This window comes from Oncorhynchus mykiss, chromosome 28 (genome assembly GCF_013265735.2).
Source record: "Oncorhynchus mykiss isolate Arlee chromosome 28, USDA_OmykA_1.1, whole genome shotgun sequence".
NCBI classification, from domain to species: Eukaryota; Metazoa; Chordata; class Actinopteri; order Salmoniformes; family Salmonidae; genus Oncorhynchus; species Oncorhynchus mykiss.
In genome coordinates, this window is record NC_048592.1 from 23,560,001 (window position 1) to 23,578,084 (window position 18,084).

The following is an 18,084-nucleotide window of genomic DNA, read 5'->3' on the forward strand; positions in this document are numbered from 1 at the left end:
CATTTGGGACACAACCTAAGTCCTTCTCATCTTGTAATATTCTTTCATCATGTTAGTAGGTGTACAAGGCTAAAGGCGACATGATCAGCCACATATGCATTCCCCTCTGTTTCTTTAACTACAGCGCATTTTGGCAACAGAACTGAGGACGGGTGCCAACACCAGATGGGGTGGCGGAACCAAATATAGCCCAGAATATGGCCACGCACACTTGAACAATTCAATAGAGACATTCCACAGATGAGAGGCAGCATCCATGAAATATACAAGCAACACTAGAATGCTTGGCAAATAGCATCTGCAATGACATCATTATCACACGTCACCTTGCACAGTGCATCTTACTGTTTAAAGTGAGCATTTTGGCTAGGTATGCTTGGCTTATATAAATCACATTTTCAATTCCACAAAAAGAGTGTCACTTTTAAGTAGAAATTATACACCATTATTGAATGTTAAAAGCCTGTCATATTAAATTAAGTTCCCTTTAAAGAGGTATTGCCCCTAAAAAAGCAACTTCTTGTTTTGAAAGTGGCCTATATGGCATCCACATGAGACAGAAACATTTATTCTAGTGTCAAAATTGACTATAAAGTGTAAATAGGATAATTTTGGTCATTTGCGAGAAGATAAGGAAAAAAATGTACGTCACAGAATGAACGGTACGGTAACAGTTTTAACGGTAACAGTTTTCCGTGGGTTGGGTTTATTTTAATCCTGCCCACATGCCCACACCTGGCAGCACCCAAGTAATCATCAATTCGGAGCGCAGATACACTCGACCCAATCGTAATGCTTACGGTCAATTTGGTTTGACATTTGATATCCCCTCGGGGCTAGTTAGGGACCATCAACAAATTGCACAGCTGGTACTACTAGGACAATATTTTAAAAGGTAAATAGCTCTAAATTTCAATGACTTAACAACCTCAAACCAATTATAAATTATTGAAAAATTTAAATAAAATAAAAATCTAATCTAATAGTCAAATCATAGTGTAAAAGCAGGTGAGCTGGTACTACTCTTTTTGGCCATTTTGGGGAATTTTGTGGTGGAAACCTGTGCAGGTTGAGCATAACACATCAGCCCTGTTATGCATAGATAAACATGCTAGAAATGTTTAAACAATGACATCTTGCATTAAATTGCCACACCCTGTTGCACACAACAAGCTTCAATTCGCCCTGTCAAAATCGTCAACCATGTTACAGTCAACCGTGTTACAGTCAACCGTGTTACAGTCAACCGTGTTACAGTCAACCATGTTACAGTCAACCGTGTTACAGTCAACCATGTTACAGTCAACCATGTTACAGTCAACCATGTTACTTTATTTGGAACTTAATAGGGACTTAGTATATTCACGAGCTGAATTAGATGAAAGCACTGAATATATATATATATAACATCTAACATCTATAATCACTAAAAACTATCAGTAAAATATCCCAGGGAATAAAAGTATGGATCGATATGGGCACAGTGGTCTGAAATGATCTCTCTGTTTTTACATATTTAGGTATGCAAATGTGCTATCATGGCTACCAGATGAGAGCATCAAGCAATGCAGATCTCTCGGTGGTGGGTGCGTCCCATGATGCTATTGAGCGGAGCACAGAAGGTAGAGGCCAGGGTTCTGGAACCCAGCCAGCCACTAGATCCACCACAACCTGAGGAGGGAGGAGGAGCGGAACACACTGAACACATAGAACACTCGGAATCCACCATACTGCTGTCTGCTGCTACTGCTTGGCCTGCCTGCCACACACCTCTCAGAGCAGTGTCTGGCTCAGTAGAACACAGAGGACTATAAAACACAGAAAATAACTGTGCTCAATGATGGCTTTAATGGGGGTCCTGATGGCTTTCTGTGTGAGAGGAGAGCACAGGCAGTGTTTTCACAGGAGCAGACGTTATGTGGCACGGCAGCTTGATTAACGGTAACCCCCGCCAAGACATTCACACACAGCTTAGGTTTTCACAACCATCAGGCGAAACGGGTCCATAGCAATGGAACATAAAGAAGAGGTCCGCTTGGTTGGGCATCTGGGGTTAACAGAGATAGAGCTGTGAGAAGGAAGGGGTCAGGGTTAGGGTATTAGATGTACAAACTATGGGGCTGATTTAACAGAAATAGTGTTGCAAAATTCCAGTTACTCCCCAAATTTCCAGCTTTTCCAGAAAATCATGACCAATCATGAGGGATAAGCTGGACATCAAGGAGTCTCGTCAACCAAGATTTCTGGAAAACTTCAGTGTTAAGTTAAAGCCCCATAATGCTGTGCTCCATCAGCAGGGTTTATGTTATTGTGATGAGGAGAAACAAGAGGCATCTTGGTAGCTTTGAAAATTAAGAGTTTTTTCTGTTTTGTTGTTTTATCCGGCCAGCACTTGGAGGGTCAGAGCAGAGGCAGTGTTGGCCGTTATGTTGAATATTCCTAGGCCATTAGTTCTTCATCCCAAATGGCACACTATTCCCTACATTGTTCACTACTTTTGAGCCCATAGGGATCTGGTCAAAAGTAATGCACTGTGTAGGGAATAGGATGCCTTTTGGGATGCAATCTAGGTTTGTGCTGCTATGCTCATCGTGTTGCTCTGCTATGCTCTGTTTTGGGATTGAAATGCAGATGCTCTTTGCAGTTTTGTTCCCCTAATGGTTTTTCAGACAGCAAGGATAAATAACCTATTAGCATATTTCATTTCAGCTGGATAGGTTGATAAACCCTCTAAAATGAATCAGCACTGTGCACTATGGGATCTGAATATCATTATGTAGCTTGTCTAGAGCTGATTTCTAGAAATGTATGTGGATTTCCAGGGCTTGCTAAATGATATGGTATTTGATCTATATAAAACAACTATTATAATTTTTCAATTGTTCAGTAAATATTAAACATGATGACTTGATTGCTGTGTAAAATAGGATTTAACATCAAAAGTAATGTCTTTCTCCATTTCTGCAATTTTGCTCTCCATGTGCTGTATGAACATGTCCTTTCTTCTGTCTTTATACATCAATAACATACTGCTGTTGGGAGGATGGAATACACAGCACATATGGTCTATGATACACAGGCATTGATCACCATCTGGTGGTCATTCATGGTCATTACAGCACTATATGCCAAGCACAGTCTGGGGTGTGAAGTTCATGGCATTCTAGCACATTCTGTAGAAAATCTGTTGTCAGTATACCTTTGTCTGTGGAATAAAAGACAGTGGATGAATTTTAAGGTTATGCTTAAAGGTTTACGAAATGTACCTGATCTGTTCCACACAAAACCCCAACTACATTAGTTGTGCCAGGACAACAACCTCTCCCTCAATGTGAGCAAGACTAAGGAGCTGATCGTGGACTATAGGAAAAGGAAGGCCGAACAGGCCCCCATTAACATCAATGGGCTGAAGTGGTGTCCACATCACCAACAAACTATCATGGTCCAAACACACCAAGACAGTCGTGAAGAGGGCACGACAACAACTTTTCCCCCTCAGGAGACTGAAAAGATTTGGCATGGGTCCCCAGATCCTCAAAAGGTTCTACAGCTACACCATCGAGAGCATCCCGACCGGTTGCCGGTCACCGCCTGGTATGGCAACCGCTCAGCATCTGACCCTAAGGCGCTACAGAGGGTAGTGCGTACGGCCCAGTACATCACTGGGGTCAAGCTTCCTGCCACCCAGGACCTATATAATAGGCGGTGTCAGAGGAAGGACCATAAAATTGTCAGAGACTCCAGTCACCCAAGTTATAGGGTTTTCTCTGCTACCACACGGCAAGTGGTACCGGAGCGCCAAGTCTAGGACCAAAAGGTTCTACCCCCAAGCCATTAGACTGCTGAACATTGAATAAAATCGGCACCAGACTATTTACATTGACCTCCCCGTTTTGTACACTGCTGCTACTTGCTGTTTATTATCCATGCATAGTCACTTCACCCCTACCTACATGTACAAATTACCTCAACTAACCTGTACCCCCACACACTGACTCGATACCGGTGCCCCCTGTATATACATCGTTATTGTTATTCTTATTGTGTTACTTTTTATTCTTATTTTTTACTTTAGTCTTTTTGGTAAATATTTTCTAACAGGTCTACACTGTTGCTTAAGGGCTTGTAAGTAAACATTTCACAGTAAGGTCTACACTGTTGCTTAAGGGCTTGTAAGTAAGCATTTCACAGTAAGGTCTACACTGTTGCTTAAGGGCTTGTAAGTAAGTATTTCACAGTAAGGTCTACACTGTTGCTTAAGGGCTTGTAAGTAAACATTTCACAGTAAGGTCTACACTGTTGCTTAAGGGCTTGTAAGTAAACATTTCACAGTAAGGTCTACACTGTTGCTTAAGGGCTTGTAAGTAAGCATTTCACAGTAAGATCTACACTGTTGCTTAAGGGCTTGTAAGTAAGCATTTCACAGTAAGATCTACACTGTTGCTTAAGGGCTTGTAAGTAAGCATTTCACAGTAAGGTCTACACTGTTGCTTAAGGGCTTGTAAGTAAACATTTCACAGTAAGGTCTACACTGTTGCTTAAGGGCTTGTAAGTAAACATTTCACAGTAAGGTCTACACTGTTGCTTAAGGGCTTGTAAGTAAACATTTCACAGTAAGGTCTACACTGTTGCTTAAGGGCTTGTAAGTAAACATTTCACAGTAAGGTCTACACTGTTGCTTAAGGGCTTGTAAGTAAGCATTTCACAGTAAGGTCTACACTGTTGCTTAAGGGCTTGTAAGTAAACATTTCACAGTAAGGTCTACACTGTTGCTTAAGGGCTTGTAAGTAAGCATTTCACAGTAAGGTCTACACTCGGCGCATGTGACAAATAAAGTTTGATTGATTCGATTTTTGATTTGATATGTATATACTGTATTCTAGTCAATGCCACTCCGGCATTGCTCGTCCTAATATTTATATATTTCTTAATTCCATGAATTTCCTTTTAGATTTGTGTGTATTGTTGTGAATGGCTAGATATTACTGCACTGTTGGCGTTAGGAACACAAGCATTTCGCAACAACTGCAACATATGAATGCGACCCAAAAAATGTGATTTGATCACGGGTGTATTCATTCCACCGATTCTGTTGAAAAACCTTTCCTAAACGGAAGCAAACGGAACGAAACGGGGATAGACCTATATGAATTTGTCCAATAGAAACTAATTTTTGCAACTGTTTGTAATGATTACACCCTAGATCAGTTAGATGCAGGCAAGAGTGTGCAAGGTGGTATTGAATGTGTCACTGTCTGTCACCTTGATTACTCCAATTTGTCTCTCGACATGTGCACCAACGTTATAAACTTTAGTTTTAAACCTATCGATGTTACATTGAGCTGGGTGATCCAACAGTCATCCAATATGCTGTAATAGAAATAAAGCCATGCTCATAAAAATAAATATTCCTCCCTAATCTTAAATGACACGACCGTCAATGAATTAAAGCGTTCAGACTGCAGCTTTACCAATGTATGTTCTGGCGCTGGCCCAACCCATCGGTTTCTGGACCAATCAGACGGTCCCGAATGTGTTTGCATTCAGTGAAGGTGTCGGGGAGGTACTCAGATCCTGACTCATTGCGGAGAAGAAACAAACATCCGTGAGCGTTGTGTAGTGTTTGGCGGGAAGCAAGGACTCTGGGTAGCCAGGCAACGTTACATTGACATACACTAATGACTCAGGGGTGGATGATAGTGATGTCAGCAGCAGCAGAAACTGTAGTGGTAGCGTTGGTGTACTGTACTTACCTCTGTGGGTGAGTTTCTGCAGTAGAGTCCTGAAGCGCTGAACCACAGATGGAGACACATCATACGTATACACCTCTGCTACCGGAACGGGTGTGGATTGACACCTCCCGAACATTCCATCTGGGGAAAGAACGACAAAGAGAGTCAGGAATATACTGTATAGTATGGTAATATACAGCATATGCCATTTATCCAAAGTGACCTACAGTCATGCATGCATACATTTTAGGTATGGGTGGTCCCAGGAATTGAACCCACTACCCTTGCGTAATAAGCCATGCTCTACCTATTGAGCTACAAAAGACCACTACTAAAGTCTGCCTTACAAACAGGAATAATGTTAGGTACCAATGAAAATACTTTGATACAATTCATTATTATGAGTTGCCTTTTTAAAACGTATTTATTTTGATAAAAGCTTCTCACCAAGAAGCACAACATTCTCCCTTCAGTTCCAACTCTGCAACAGCAGCGTTTGTCAGAGATTTAGATATTCTTCAATGGGAGATAATGCTTCTCACTTTAGAGGGGATGCTATCAGCATGATGATAAGCACCAGCTCATCAATAGAGAGATGTTATCAGTGAAGGTTAATCTAGCCTTCTCTCCATATCAGCGGGCCTGGGCCCAGTTGCAGAAAATGTTTCCCTTAAGGAATCATTTCCCCTTACCTAAGGTAATTGTTTAAGGATGTTGCATAGAGCCCCTCAAATATTTCCTTAGGTAAGGGCATACTTAAGTGTTTTTACGTAGTTTGAAGGCATGTATGGCAGAAAGAGTAGCTGGTTACCATGGAGATGGCCTGATTCACTGACTAAAAGTCTCCATCAAAGAGATCTCGCTTTCATTTTGTGAGATAGCAAAATATAACCGGATAAACAGGATGAACAAATAGCTTCAGAAGATAAACAACCATGTTTTTGTAGTTACTTTTTCTCAACTTGTTACTTTTTCTCAATTTGCTAACTAGCCGGCTAGCTTTGCAGCCATGGATTGTGCACCTTCCATTGTTAAAGTTAAGGAAACTAAGGGAAAAGATAAGAGGAAAATTAACTTAAGGTGTTTTATGCAACTGGGCCCTGAGCTCGACTGTGACCAATGGGCTCTGGGGTGATGCACTCTGTGGAGCAAATACAGCAGGATTCATATATTTCAACAACCCACTATCTAGACAAGATTAGAAAGCCAGCACTTATTGGAGTGTGTATACATTCCAATTGGCACCCTATTCCCTATATACTACTTTTGATTAAAGCCCTATGGCAGCCATTTGGGACACAGACATTGTCATAATACTGCACAACAGCATAATGTGAGACAGTAGAGTAACACTGCATTGCAACATCTTTGAATTCATCATTGTTTTTAGCTCACAAATATCACTTCTATCGCGGAGTGAGATCCAATTCAAATGGACCATTGCCAACATGTCTGCATTGCACTATGTTGGTAAGGGACTGGACGCTTTTTTGTTGTTGTGATTTTTTTAAAGCAATTTAGTCCAGGGGAGGTTCATGTAATTTGTAATCGATTAAATATCAGTATTTGATCAGTCCCTCTTTGTGCTTGGCATATCCAGAATGTGGGCGTGTAGCGTATCTGGCGAATCAAATTGCGCTTGTTGCGATGAAATGGGAAGCTAGCCTGCAACAAGAACAGTGGTAGAAATGCCACGTTCAAAACAACTGGGAATTAGGAAATCTCATTATTCTGACTTCAGTGCATTCAAGATAACTGGGAACTCTTTCGCCCCAACTACAGACCTAGCCAATAATTGTTTGCTCACTTGATAACAATGTTGTTGTAGCCTAGGTAGAATTATGTTATTGTCTAAAAACGTAGGCCTAATCAATAGAGAAGATTTGCATGCCCAAATGCTGCAAAGTGCTGTCCCTGAGAGATAAGAGACTGAAACCTACTGTATGTACTTAGCACTTCTACTTGTGCAATGACGCATTTTATTGTAGTGTATGTATTGTCAACATTGTGTAATGTATGTTTTGTACGACCAGGAAGACGACTTTCATGTTTTTGACAATTTATGACAAATGATTTAATCTAATATAATCCAGTCTATTTTCACAAAACATAGCATAGAATAATCTACTGTATCCTATCCAATGTCATTCAGTAAAGCATCAGTTGTATCAGGCTTGCATCTTTGGAGCCCCTTTTCATATCTTCTGTTTGCTGTACTGTACTCTAGTTATGGCAGCGTTTGAATTATTACTCATAATTACAGTATCGCCGGCCATATTTAAATCAGGAACAGCTTGTCACGCCCTGACCATAGAGAGCTGTTTATTCACTATGTTGGTTGGGTCGGGGTGTGATTTAGGGTGGGTTATCTAGGCGATTTGTATTTCTATGATGGCCTGATATGGTTCCCAATCAGAGGCAGCTGTTTATTGTTGTCTCTGATTGGGGATCATATTTAGGTAGCCATTTTCCCCATTGTGCTTTGTGGGATCTTGTCTAGATATGAGCATTATTATTTAGCTCCATGTTTCGTTTGTTCGTTTTGTTGTTTTGTTCTTTGAAGTTTTCATTTCCAAAATAAAGGATGGAAACATACCACGCTGCATCTTGGTCCACTCCTTATGACGAACGTGACACTCATCCATCTTCACCCTTGTATCTGGAGCTGTGCTTCAGAGCCCCCTCTCTTCCACTTGATTTACGGCGTGGATTACAGCAAACAAGAATTTAAAGGCCTTTGTCATGGGAGTGGTTTGCATTACGATTGTGGAGATGCTCGTTGGTTGGAATCTAGAAATGCCTTGTTGGATTGTCCCTGATGTATTATTTCTGCTTGTAAGTGGCCAGGTGGTCATGTTTTGCTGTGCAACACTGGTCTGTACAGCTGGAGCAACTGTAAACAACTCCCATATTCAATCAATTCAATAGGATGCAACTTCACCAATCCATCTATCTATACGATATCACCAAAAATGATACGGGTAAACCAATAAATGAATGATCAGGAAGTGGATAAGTGCACTGAATTCTGATTGTCCTGTACAAAAAGAGATGATGCTTCAAACCTAAATAGAAAAAAAGATCTCTGCATTGCACTACACTTCAGGTGTTCCTCCAGTGTGTGGTAGACCAAAGCCATGTACGGCGTCAGTCCATGCAGCTAATCAACTGGGAGTGATGCTACAGCTAATAGAAGGTTCTCTGAGTGGGAGGCTGTGAGTTAATGGACCATGGTGATGCTAGCTGCTGCCAGAGGAGGACGACTTTTATTTCCCATCCAGCTCAGTGTCTGCATCCCAAAGGGCACCCTGTTCTTTCTCTATATAGTGCACTACTTTTGACCAGAGCCCAGCCTGGGGTATGGTCAAAAGAAGGGCACTATGTAGGGAAGAGAGCGCCATTTGGTATGTAGACAGTGTTAATAAACATGTCAGATTGTGCCGGGGGAGGCCAGAGTAATCGATCTGGTTGAGTGGTCTGGGAAAAGAGGGACTCTGTATGACTCTAGTCTGGTCAGGCTCTGGTTGGCCCTCAGGGGCTGGCCAGGTAAAATATTTTCTTCCAAGTCATTAGGCTCCAGTGTAGAGATAAGGGTTGCGTCCTAAACGGCACCCTATTTCGTATTCCCTATATAGTACACTACTTTAGATCAGGGCCCATAACGGATGCAGACATGGGCTCTTTTCTAGCTCCCCTACCCACATCCCACATTAGAGTAGCCGCACTCAACACAACACCAAGCAGCCAGGAAAACAGCTGGAGTCTGCTGCTGTGGTGGCTCTCTATAGTAAATGATTAAACAAATATGTTCGGTTCCTGATGATTTCAGAGGTGGGTTTTGGTAACGGAAGGCTTTCCATGCTAAATAAAAAGCATTACATCTGTGGTTCATTGAAGCATTTTCCCATTAATGAGCAGAGCATCCAAGAAACCACATTCACCACAGAGCTGGCATGACAATTCTCATAACAGAACATTTAATGTGACAGCAAGAGCAGGACCTGACAAAAATAATTGTTGCTCTACATAAAGATGGCCTGGGCTATAAGAAGTTTGCCAAGACCCTGAAACTAAGCTGCAGCACGGTGGCCAAGACCATACAGCAGTTTAACTGGACAGGTTCCACTCAGAACAGGCCTCGCTATGGTCGACCAAAGAAGTTGAGTGCATGTGCTCAGCGTCATATCCAGAGGTTGTCTTTGGGAAATAGACGTATGAGTGCTGCCAGCATTGCTGCAGAGATTGAAGGGGTGGGGGGGTCAGCCTGTCAGTGCTCAGACCATACGCCGTACACTGCATCAAATTGGTCTGCATGGCTGTCGTCCCAGAAGGAAGCCTCTTCTAAAGATGATGCACAAGAAAGCTCGCAAACTGTTTGCTGAAGACAAGCAGACTAAGGACATGGATTACTGGAACCATGTCATGTGGTCTGATGAGACCAAGATAAACTTATTTGGTTCAGATGGTGTCAAGCGTGTGTGGCGGCAACCAGGTGAGGAGTACAAAGACAAGTGTGTCTTGCCTACAGTCAAGCATGGTGGTGGGAGTGTCATGGTCTGGGGCTGCATGAGTGCTGCCGGCACTGGGGAGCTACAGTTCATTGAGGGAACCATGAATGCCAACATGTACTGTGACATACTGAAGCACAGCATGATCCCCTCCCTTTGGAGACTGGGATGCAGGGCAGTATTCCAACATGATAACGACCCCAAACACACCTCCAAGACGACCACTACCTTGCTAAAGAAGCTGAGGGTAAGCATGACTGGCCAAACATGTCTCCAGACCTAAACCCTATTGAGCATCTGTGGGGCATCCTCAAACGGAAGGTGGAGGAGTGCAAGGTCTCTAACATCCACCAGCTCCGTGATGTCATCATGGAGGAGTGGAAGAGGACTACAGTGGCAACCTGTGAAGCTCTGGTGAACTCCATGCCCAAGAGGGTTAAGGCAGTGCTGGAAAATGATGGTGGCCACATAAAATATTGATACTTTGGGCCCAATTTGGACATTTTCACTTAGGGGTGCACACTTTTGTTGCCAGCGGTTTAGACATGAATGGCTGTGTGTTGAGTTATTTTGAGGGGACAGCAAATTTACACTGTTATACAAGCTGTACACTCACTACTTTACATTGTAGCAAAGTGTCATTTCTTCAGTGTTGTCACATGAAAAGATATACTCAAATACTGTTCAAAAGCTTGGGGTCACTTAGAAATGTCCTTGTTTTCCATGAAAACATACATGAAATGAGTTGCAAAATGAATAGGAAATATAGTCAAGAAGTTGACAAGGTTAGAAATAATGATTTTGAATTGAAATAATAATTGTGTCCTTCAATCTTTGCTTCGTCAAAGAATCAGCCTTGCAGACCTTTGGCATTCTAGTTATCAATTTGTTGAGGTAATCTGAAGAGATTTCACCCCATGCTTCCTGAAGCACCTCCCACAAGTTGGCTTGGCTTGATGGGCACTTCTTAAGTACCATACGGTCAAGCTGCTCCCACAACAGCTCAATTGGGTTGAGATCCGGTGACTGTGCTGGCTACTCCATTATCGACAGAATACCAGCTGACTGCTTCTTCCCTAAATAGTTCTTGCATAGTTTGGAGCTGTGCTTTGGGTCATTGTCCTGTTGTAAGAGGAAATTGCCTCTTATTAAGCGCATTCCACAGGGTATGGCATGGCGTTGTAAAATGGAGTGATAGCCTTCCTTCTTCAAGATCCCTTTTACCCTGTCCAAATCTCCCACTTTACCACCACCAAAGCACCCCCAGACCACCACAGACCATCACATTGCCTCCACCATGACAGATAGCGTCAAGCACTCCTCCAACATATTTTCATTTTTTCTGCGTCTCATGAATGTTCTTCTGTGATCCGAACACCTCAAACTTAGATTTGTCTGTCCATAACACTTTTTTTCCAATCTTCCTCTGTCCAGTGTCTGTGTTCTTTTGCCCATCTTAATCTTTTCTTTTTGTTGGCCAGTCTGAGATATGGCTTTTTCTTTGCAACTCTGCCTAGAAGGCCAGCATCCTGGAGTCACCTCTTCACTATTGACATTGAGACTGGTTTTGCGGGTACTATTTAATGAAGCTGCCAGCTGAGGACTTGTGAGGCGTCTGTTTCTCAAACTAGACTCACTAATGTACCTGTCCTCTTGCTCAGTTGTGCACCGGGGCCTCCCACTCCTCTTTCTATTCTGGTTAAGGCCAGTTTGCGCTGTTCTGTGATGGGAGTAGTACACAGCGTTGTATGAGATCTTCAGTTTCTTGGCAATTTCTCGCATGGAATAGCCTTCATTTCTCAGAACAAGAATAGACTGATGAGTTTCAGAAAAAAGTTCTTAATTTACAACATTAACAATGTCTACACTGTATTTCTGATCAATTTGATGTTATTTTAATGGACAAAAAAATGTGCTTTTCTTTTAAAAACAAGGACATTTCTAAGTGACCCCAAACTTTTGAATGGTAGTATAGTGGGTACTGTATATAAAATATATACAGTACCAGTCAAAAGTTTGGACACACCTACTCATTCAAGGGTTTTTCTTAATTTTGTACTATTTTCTACATTGTATAATAGTGAAGGCATCAAAACTATGAAATAACACATATGGAATCATGTAGTAACCTGTGTTTTTATCTCTACCATGTTGATCGAGGACTTCTGTGTTCCAGTTCCTTATATTTGAAGATGTATTCTTGAGCTAATTATCCTTTCTTCTAATAATGTCTTATGAATTTATAAAAATACAATAAAAGAAAAGTCTAATACTAATTGTTTTCCAACATTCCCTATCTAGAATGGTAGAGTGTAGTTGTAGTTTTTTTCTTTAACAATTGTTGAATTTGATTGCTTTTCTATATATATATTTGATATTACAATCCCTACCATGACTAGTATTGGGTGTTCCATTATTCGAGTCCTCTATGGGAACTTTTGTAATATTTAAAATAGCCATCTTTGTGTCTTGAAACATTTGGTTTTCAATATCAAGTTTATAGATTATGAGAGTCCATTTGAATCTATTCTCCTTGAAGATTGGGTACAGAACTTTGCCCCAGTCTGCAATTTCCCTTGGGAACTGATCATTCATGCCTATTCTTGTGCCAGCAAGTCTTTTACCCAGGCATTTGACCATTATTTTATCTTTAAAAAAAGCAAATTTGGCAACGATTGGGCACTCATATCTCTGTCCAAAATGGTGGACACATTCGAGTTGGATTTTATTGACTGCTTCGCGTGGGTTCAGAAGCGCTGTAAGAAGGAACTCCCATCACCACATTTTCAAAAACTTTGCCTTCATTTTCTTGTATACTAGTAAGTACCAGATTTTCTCTCATAGATCTAGTTTGTATGTCAAGTAAGGCTTCTCTCAGAAAGATGTTCTCCTTTTTAAGTTCATTAATGTCCCTTTTAACTTGTTTCCTTCTCCATTGTTGCAGCTTTTTCGTCACTCATCTCGAGGCCTTCAACTCCTTTATATCTTTACTGACTAATTCAAGTATGCCCAGTTTGTCATTTATCGACTTTAACAGATCGCTTTCCACCCTTACCAGTCCCGGTGGTCAAAAACATAAATCCGTCGGGGAGTCGCGTTTTCTTTTGGAGATTGGTTCTCCTTGTTTACACTCCGTCATGTTTGCGTGTTGCTTGTTTTAATAATATTTGTCGATACATTTCTCTAGCCGTATGAGTTCATATGTGTTGTTGTACAGACGGGTTATTACCCATGAGTATATAGTGCTAATATTTAACTTACAGATATTGAATATTACAGTTTTATCTTGAAGCAATCTGCACCACTGTGTACAGTCCACCATCTTACCTCCACCTCTGCCCTAGCAGGCTAGTGTTACTAAGTGCTTGATTCTATATGGGAAATGAAGAGAAGCTGTGGTTCCTTCCTTTTTTAAATGTATCTAATCACTATAAGAGTAGTACATTTAGAGCTGGTAGAGACAAACAGGCTTTCTTGTTATCAGAGACCAAAACCTACTACAGATCTTAATTGAATCACTCTTACTTTGCTGAGAGTGTTCCTGCATTGCAGGAAGTGCAGATGAGCGTTTGTCATTTTCATGAATTCACAGAAAACCCACACTAACACACAGTTATATGAACAGTATTGCACTTTTCATGTAGCCTACTTTTGGCCAGCTAATAGCCTAACCACCGATCAAGCAACATTATGGACTAAACGTTAAAATCCTGTTGCTGTAGGATTATTTTGCTGTGACAATATACAAATAGCTAGGTCAAGTTAAGAGCTTACACCTGTAGCTGTGAGGAGTCACACAGCAATCTGAATCAAGTCTGCGACATGTTGGATGAAGACATGCTAGGACACAGCTGAGTAATGGGCCCACTTAGTTTTGTTCCCTGTTCCGCCAGTTGCCATGGTGATGTGTTGGTTCCCTACTCCCCTTTAGCTAATCAGAGTAGGAGCTGGAACAGAGCAGAGCATCCTCTTTTGTTTGTGTGGTGCTCCAGCAGGTTTTCAACGGGCATCAACATCTGATGTCTCAAAGAGCACCTAGAGTCTATTGTTTTACTGAGAGGGGGGAGGGGTTGGATTCACCTAGCCAACTTCAGGCACTTCTAAGGAAATCACAGTATGCGCTTGTACTAGCAGAATATTTATGGTTTTATATTAATCATAAATAAACGGAAATTATCAAATAATTGGCACTAAATTGTGGAACATCTGCTTTCCACGGTTCTCCTTCGTTAGGATAGAATACATTGTCTATGTGTGTGTGTGATCCTACTTGACTGATTGGACATTTTATGCAAATGTGTTTTTCCTTCTTAAGCCAGCTAAGCATACATAAATGCTCATCCAAAACCATCTTCTTGCAAAGACAGCAAAACTATGGACAGGTGCAACAGAGAGATCTACATGTATAGGTCCTAATGTAATAACTACAGTATAAATATATAAGTTATAAAACCACACCAAGGCCTGTTCTTCACCGTTATAAAACCACACCAAGACCTGTCCTTCACAGTGATAAAACCACACCAAGACCAAATCAAATCAAATGTATTTATATAGCCCTTCGTACATCAGCTGATATCTCAAAGTGCTGTACAGAAACCCAGCCTAAAACCCCAAACAGCAAGCAATGCAGGTGTAGAAGCACGGTGGCTAGGAAAAACTCCCTAGAAAGGCCCAAACCTAGGAAGAAACCTAGAGAGGAACCAGGCTATGTGGGGTGGCCAGTCCTCTTCTTCACCTGTTATAAAACCATACCAAGACCTGACCTTCACCGTTATAAAACTACACCAAGACCTGTTCTTCACAGCGATAAAACCACACCAAGACCTGACCTTCACAGTGATAAAACCACACCAAGACCTCAACTTTACCTTACTTCAATGTTGCTTCAAATTATTTCCAAGAAAGCATGAACTTACCAAGGCTTTCTTCACCTTGGGAAAAGAGGTCAATTGTATTAATTCTAGCAATACCTTAATTGATTTCATTAAAATCAGTTCTGCATTGAAGCTTTGCAAAAGGACTCCATAAACAATGTTTAAAAAAAGCACCTAGTACACATCTATGTCCAAAAGGAAAGTCAAAGCATATACTTTACTGAACACTTATTGACTACAGTCTTTCCTGTATCAGGGAACACAATGTTTCCATTTCACTGTTGAGCACACAGAGGGTGTTCCTTGTGGAATGAAGACATGCTGAGGAAGCGATCTGCACTACCAGTATTAAATTATAAGTCACACAGTACACAATACAGCCGAGGAAACTGATTAACATTTACAGCGAAATGTATCTAACAGAGGAAAATAATCAAGACACATCCAGCACACTTTCAATATCATTGAATATATTTATACATAAACTATTCATGTAGCAATAATTCAGAACCACTCTGCTCCTGGAGAGCTACTGTCCACTAGGTTTTTGCTCTAACCTTAATCTAGTGCACCTGATTCTAATAATTTGCTGGTTGATAAGCTGAATCAGTTGAGTTTACAACTGGGGTTGGAGTGAAAACCTGCAGGAGGCTAGCTCTCCAGGAGCAGGTTTGGAGTGAAAACCTACAGGAGGTTATCTCTCCAGGAGCAGGGTTGGAGTGAAAACCTACAGGAGGGTAGCTCTCCAGGAGCAGGGTTTGAGAGCCCTGCTATATATATGTCTTGAGTGTTTTGTTAATTTTATGAAACAGTACTTAATTGCACCACTAGGTGGAGACTAACTGACCATACAAGTGAACTTTATTGTGTCAAATGCTGTAGCCTAGAGAGTACTAGAGAAGAGGATTTCCCGTTGCTGCACATTACTTATGTTTGCCACGCATTCAGTCATTTTATAAATATGAATATCCATTCTCAAGTAGCACAGATCACCCTATTCACCACAGATCCTGTTGGCGGCAGGTAGCCTAGTGGTAAGAGCGTTGGGCCAGTAACCGAAAGGTTGCTGGATTGAATCCCTGAGCTGACGAGGTAAAAATGTGTTGTTCTGCCCCTGAGCAAGGCAGTTAACCCACTGTTCCCTGGGCGCAGAAGACGTGGATGGCAGCACCCCGCACCTCTCTGATTCAGAGCGGTTGGGTTAAATGTGGAAGATGCATTCAGTTGTACAACTGACTAGGTCTCCCCCTTTCACATATTCCTTTTCCAAGCAGCAATTCAATCTTCATCCCATGTGAAACAAACATGAAATGTGAACCATGAGTGTGTGTCAACCTGCACATTTATGAGAATCCCAGTCAAGCAAATAAAACAGCAGGACCCAGCAAACCAACAAACCAAAAGATGAATGGTCTTCCACACATTTCGAGTCTGGTATCCCATCTGAAAGTATTACAACAGCCTGGATAACCTTGGGTTTGCTCATGCACAACATTTTAGCAAACTGGCAACAGAAATATTATCCTTGACCTCCATGTGTAATCACGTCACTAGCGGAAGGATAATCCATTTCAAGGCTCAATGATCAACAGAAAACATCCAAGAAGAGATTAGGGTGAACTTGCACTTGACTAGAAAAGGTTTAGTAATGAGTTTTGACAACAGTCAGTCACAGTAATATAACATGCCAAATGAACAAAGACAATACAGTACATTTAGAAACCATTAAAAGTCTCAAGAATGATGCATTTAAAATAAGACAACACCTCAAATGCAGAAGTTTTTATAACCATATCAAATCATTTCTGGTTAACAATGAAGTTCTTACTAGTTAGGTTTCCATCCAATTGGGACAGATTTTCATGCAAATATTCTAAAATCTGCATAAATATGCACATTTTCCCAGAGATGTGTTTTCATCCAATTGACTTGTTGTGGATAAAAGTCTGTGCGTGATGTATTTATAAAGCTATTTTTGTGTAGTGCACACAAAAATGACTTTTGAGGTTAAATTCCCATGTACCAAATAAAACATAAAGGTTAAATGGATTTCCATCGCATTTTCAGCTCTACTGATGGTTTTGTCAAGAAAAAGGTTGCATTATATAGCAAATATGCACATTCTGGTATTGGCACGTGCGCTCTAGCCAACAGCTCGCAGATACAGTACATGTATAGCCTACATGATGAGATTATTATGGACAAAAGAGTGAGATTATTTTAATTTGTCCATCGGCAGCCAAGCAAGCAGCGATGATCATGTCACCAGAATAAGACCCTCGATATTTATTGGAAAGAAGCATCAAGCTCATCACCTTGTACTTTCATCACCCTGTGAAGATCATAATATTATTTTATATGTAGCCTAATAAACTGCATTCTTTCCCGAGTCGTAAGGGGAGGAGCACACAACATGTCATCATGTGACGCCAAGTTTACTTCGATATGATGGTTATTATATCAATATTTGCACATTAAAATCATTTCTCGCATAATGAATTTTACAGACACAGATACACTTGTATATGGTATTTTGTTTTGTTGACATTTGGAAAGTCTACCTACAAATTTGCTGTGTCCATCAGGCCTGTCGTGACCTTTTTGTTCAACATACTTTAAAAAGGTTGGATGTAAACCTGGTTACTGCGATTGTTTTCAATTCAATTCAAATAGCTTCGTAGCAAAGAGGAACTTCTCAAGCAATAATTTTTCTTGGACTGTCTGGGAGTGGTCTGAGTGGGGAGGGGGAAACAGAAAACTAGCTGTTATTGGCAGAGAGGTTTGGAACTCTCTTTCTCATTTGTCTACTAACTAATTTACTGCGTCACCAGGCAGACCAAAACTCCATCCCACCAAAATAAGTTGAAATTTCAAACAGTTCTTACACTAAAAGGGCTTTATCATCATTTTCACAAATTCACAGTATTATTCCAACCTGGTGGAAATAAATACAAAGCACAGGGAAAT

At 41.0% G+C, this 18,084-nt stretch overlaps 1 protein-coding gene across 1 annotated transcript in view; it reads right to left on the reverse strand.

The window, feature by feature from the left end:
- The window catches only part of LOC110508770 (receptor-type tyrosine-protein phosphatase N2), a 144,468-nt gene that overhangs the window by 116,060 nt on the left and 10,324 nt on the right, over positions 1–18,084 (reverse strand). Inside the window, exon 3 of the mRNA XM_021589572.2 lies at positions 5,754–5,873. Coding sequence (XP_021445247.1) covers positions 5,754–5,873 — 120 coding nt within the window. The remainder of the gene's footprint in view (positions 1–5,753; positions 5,874–18,084) is intronic.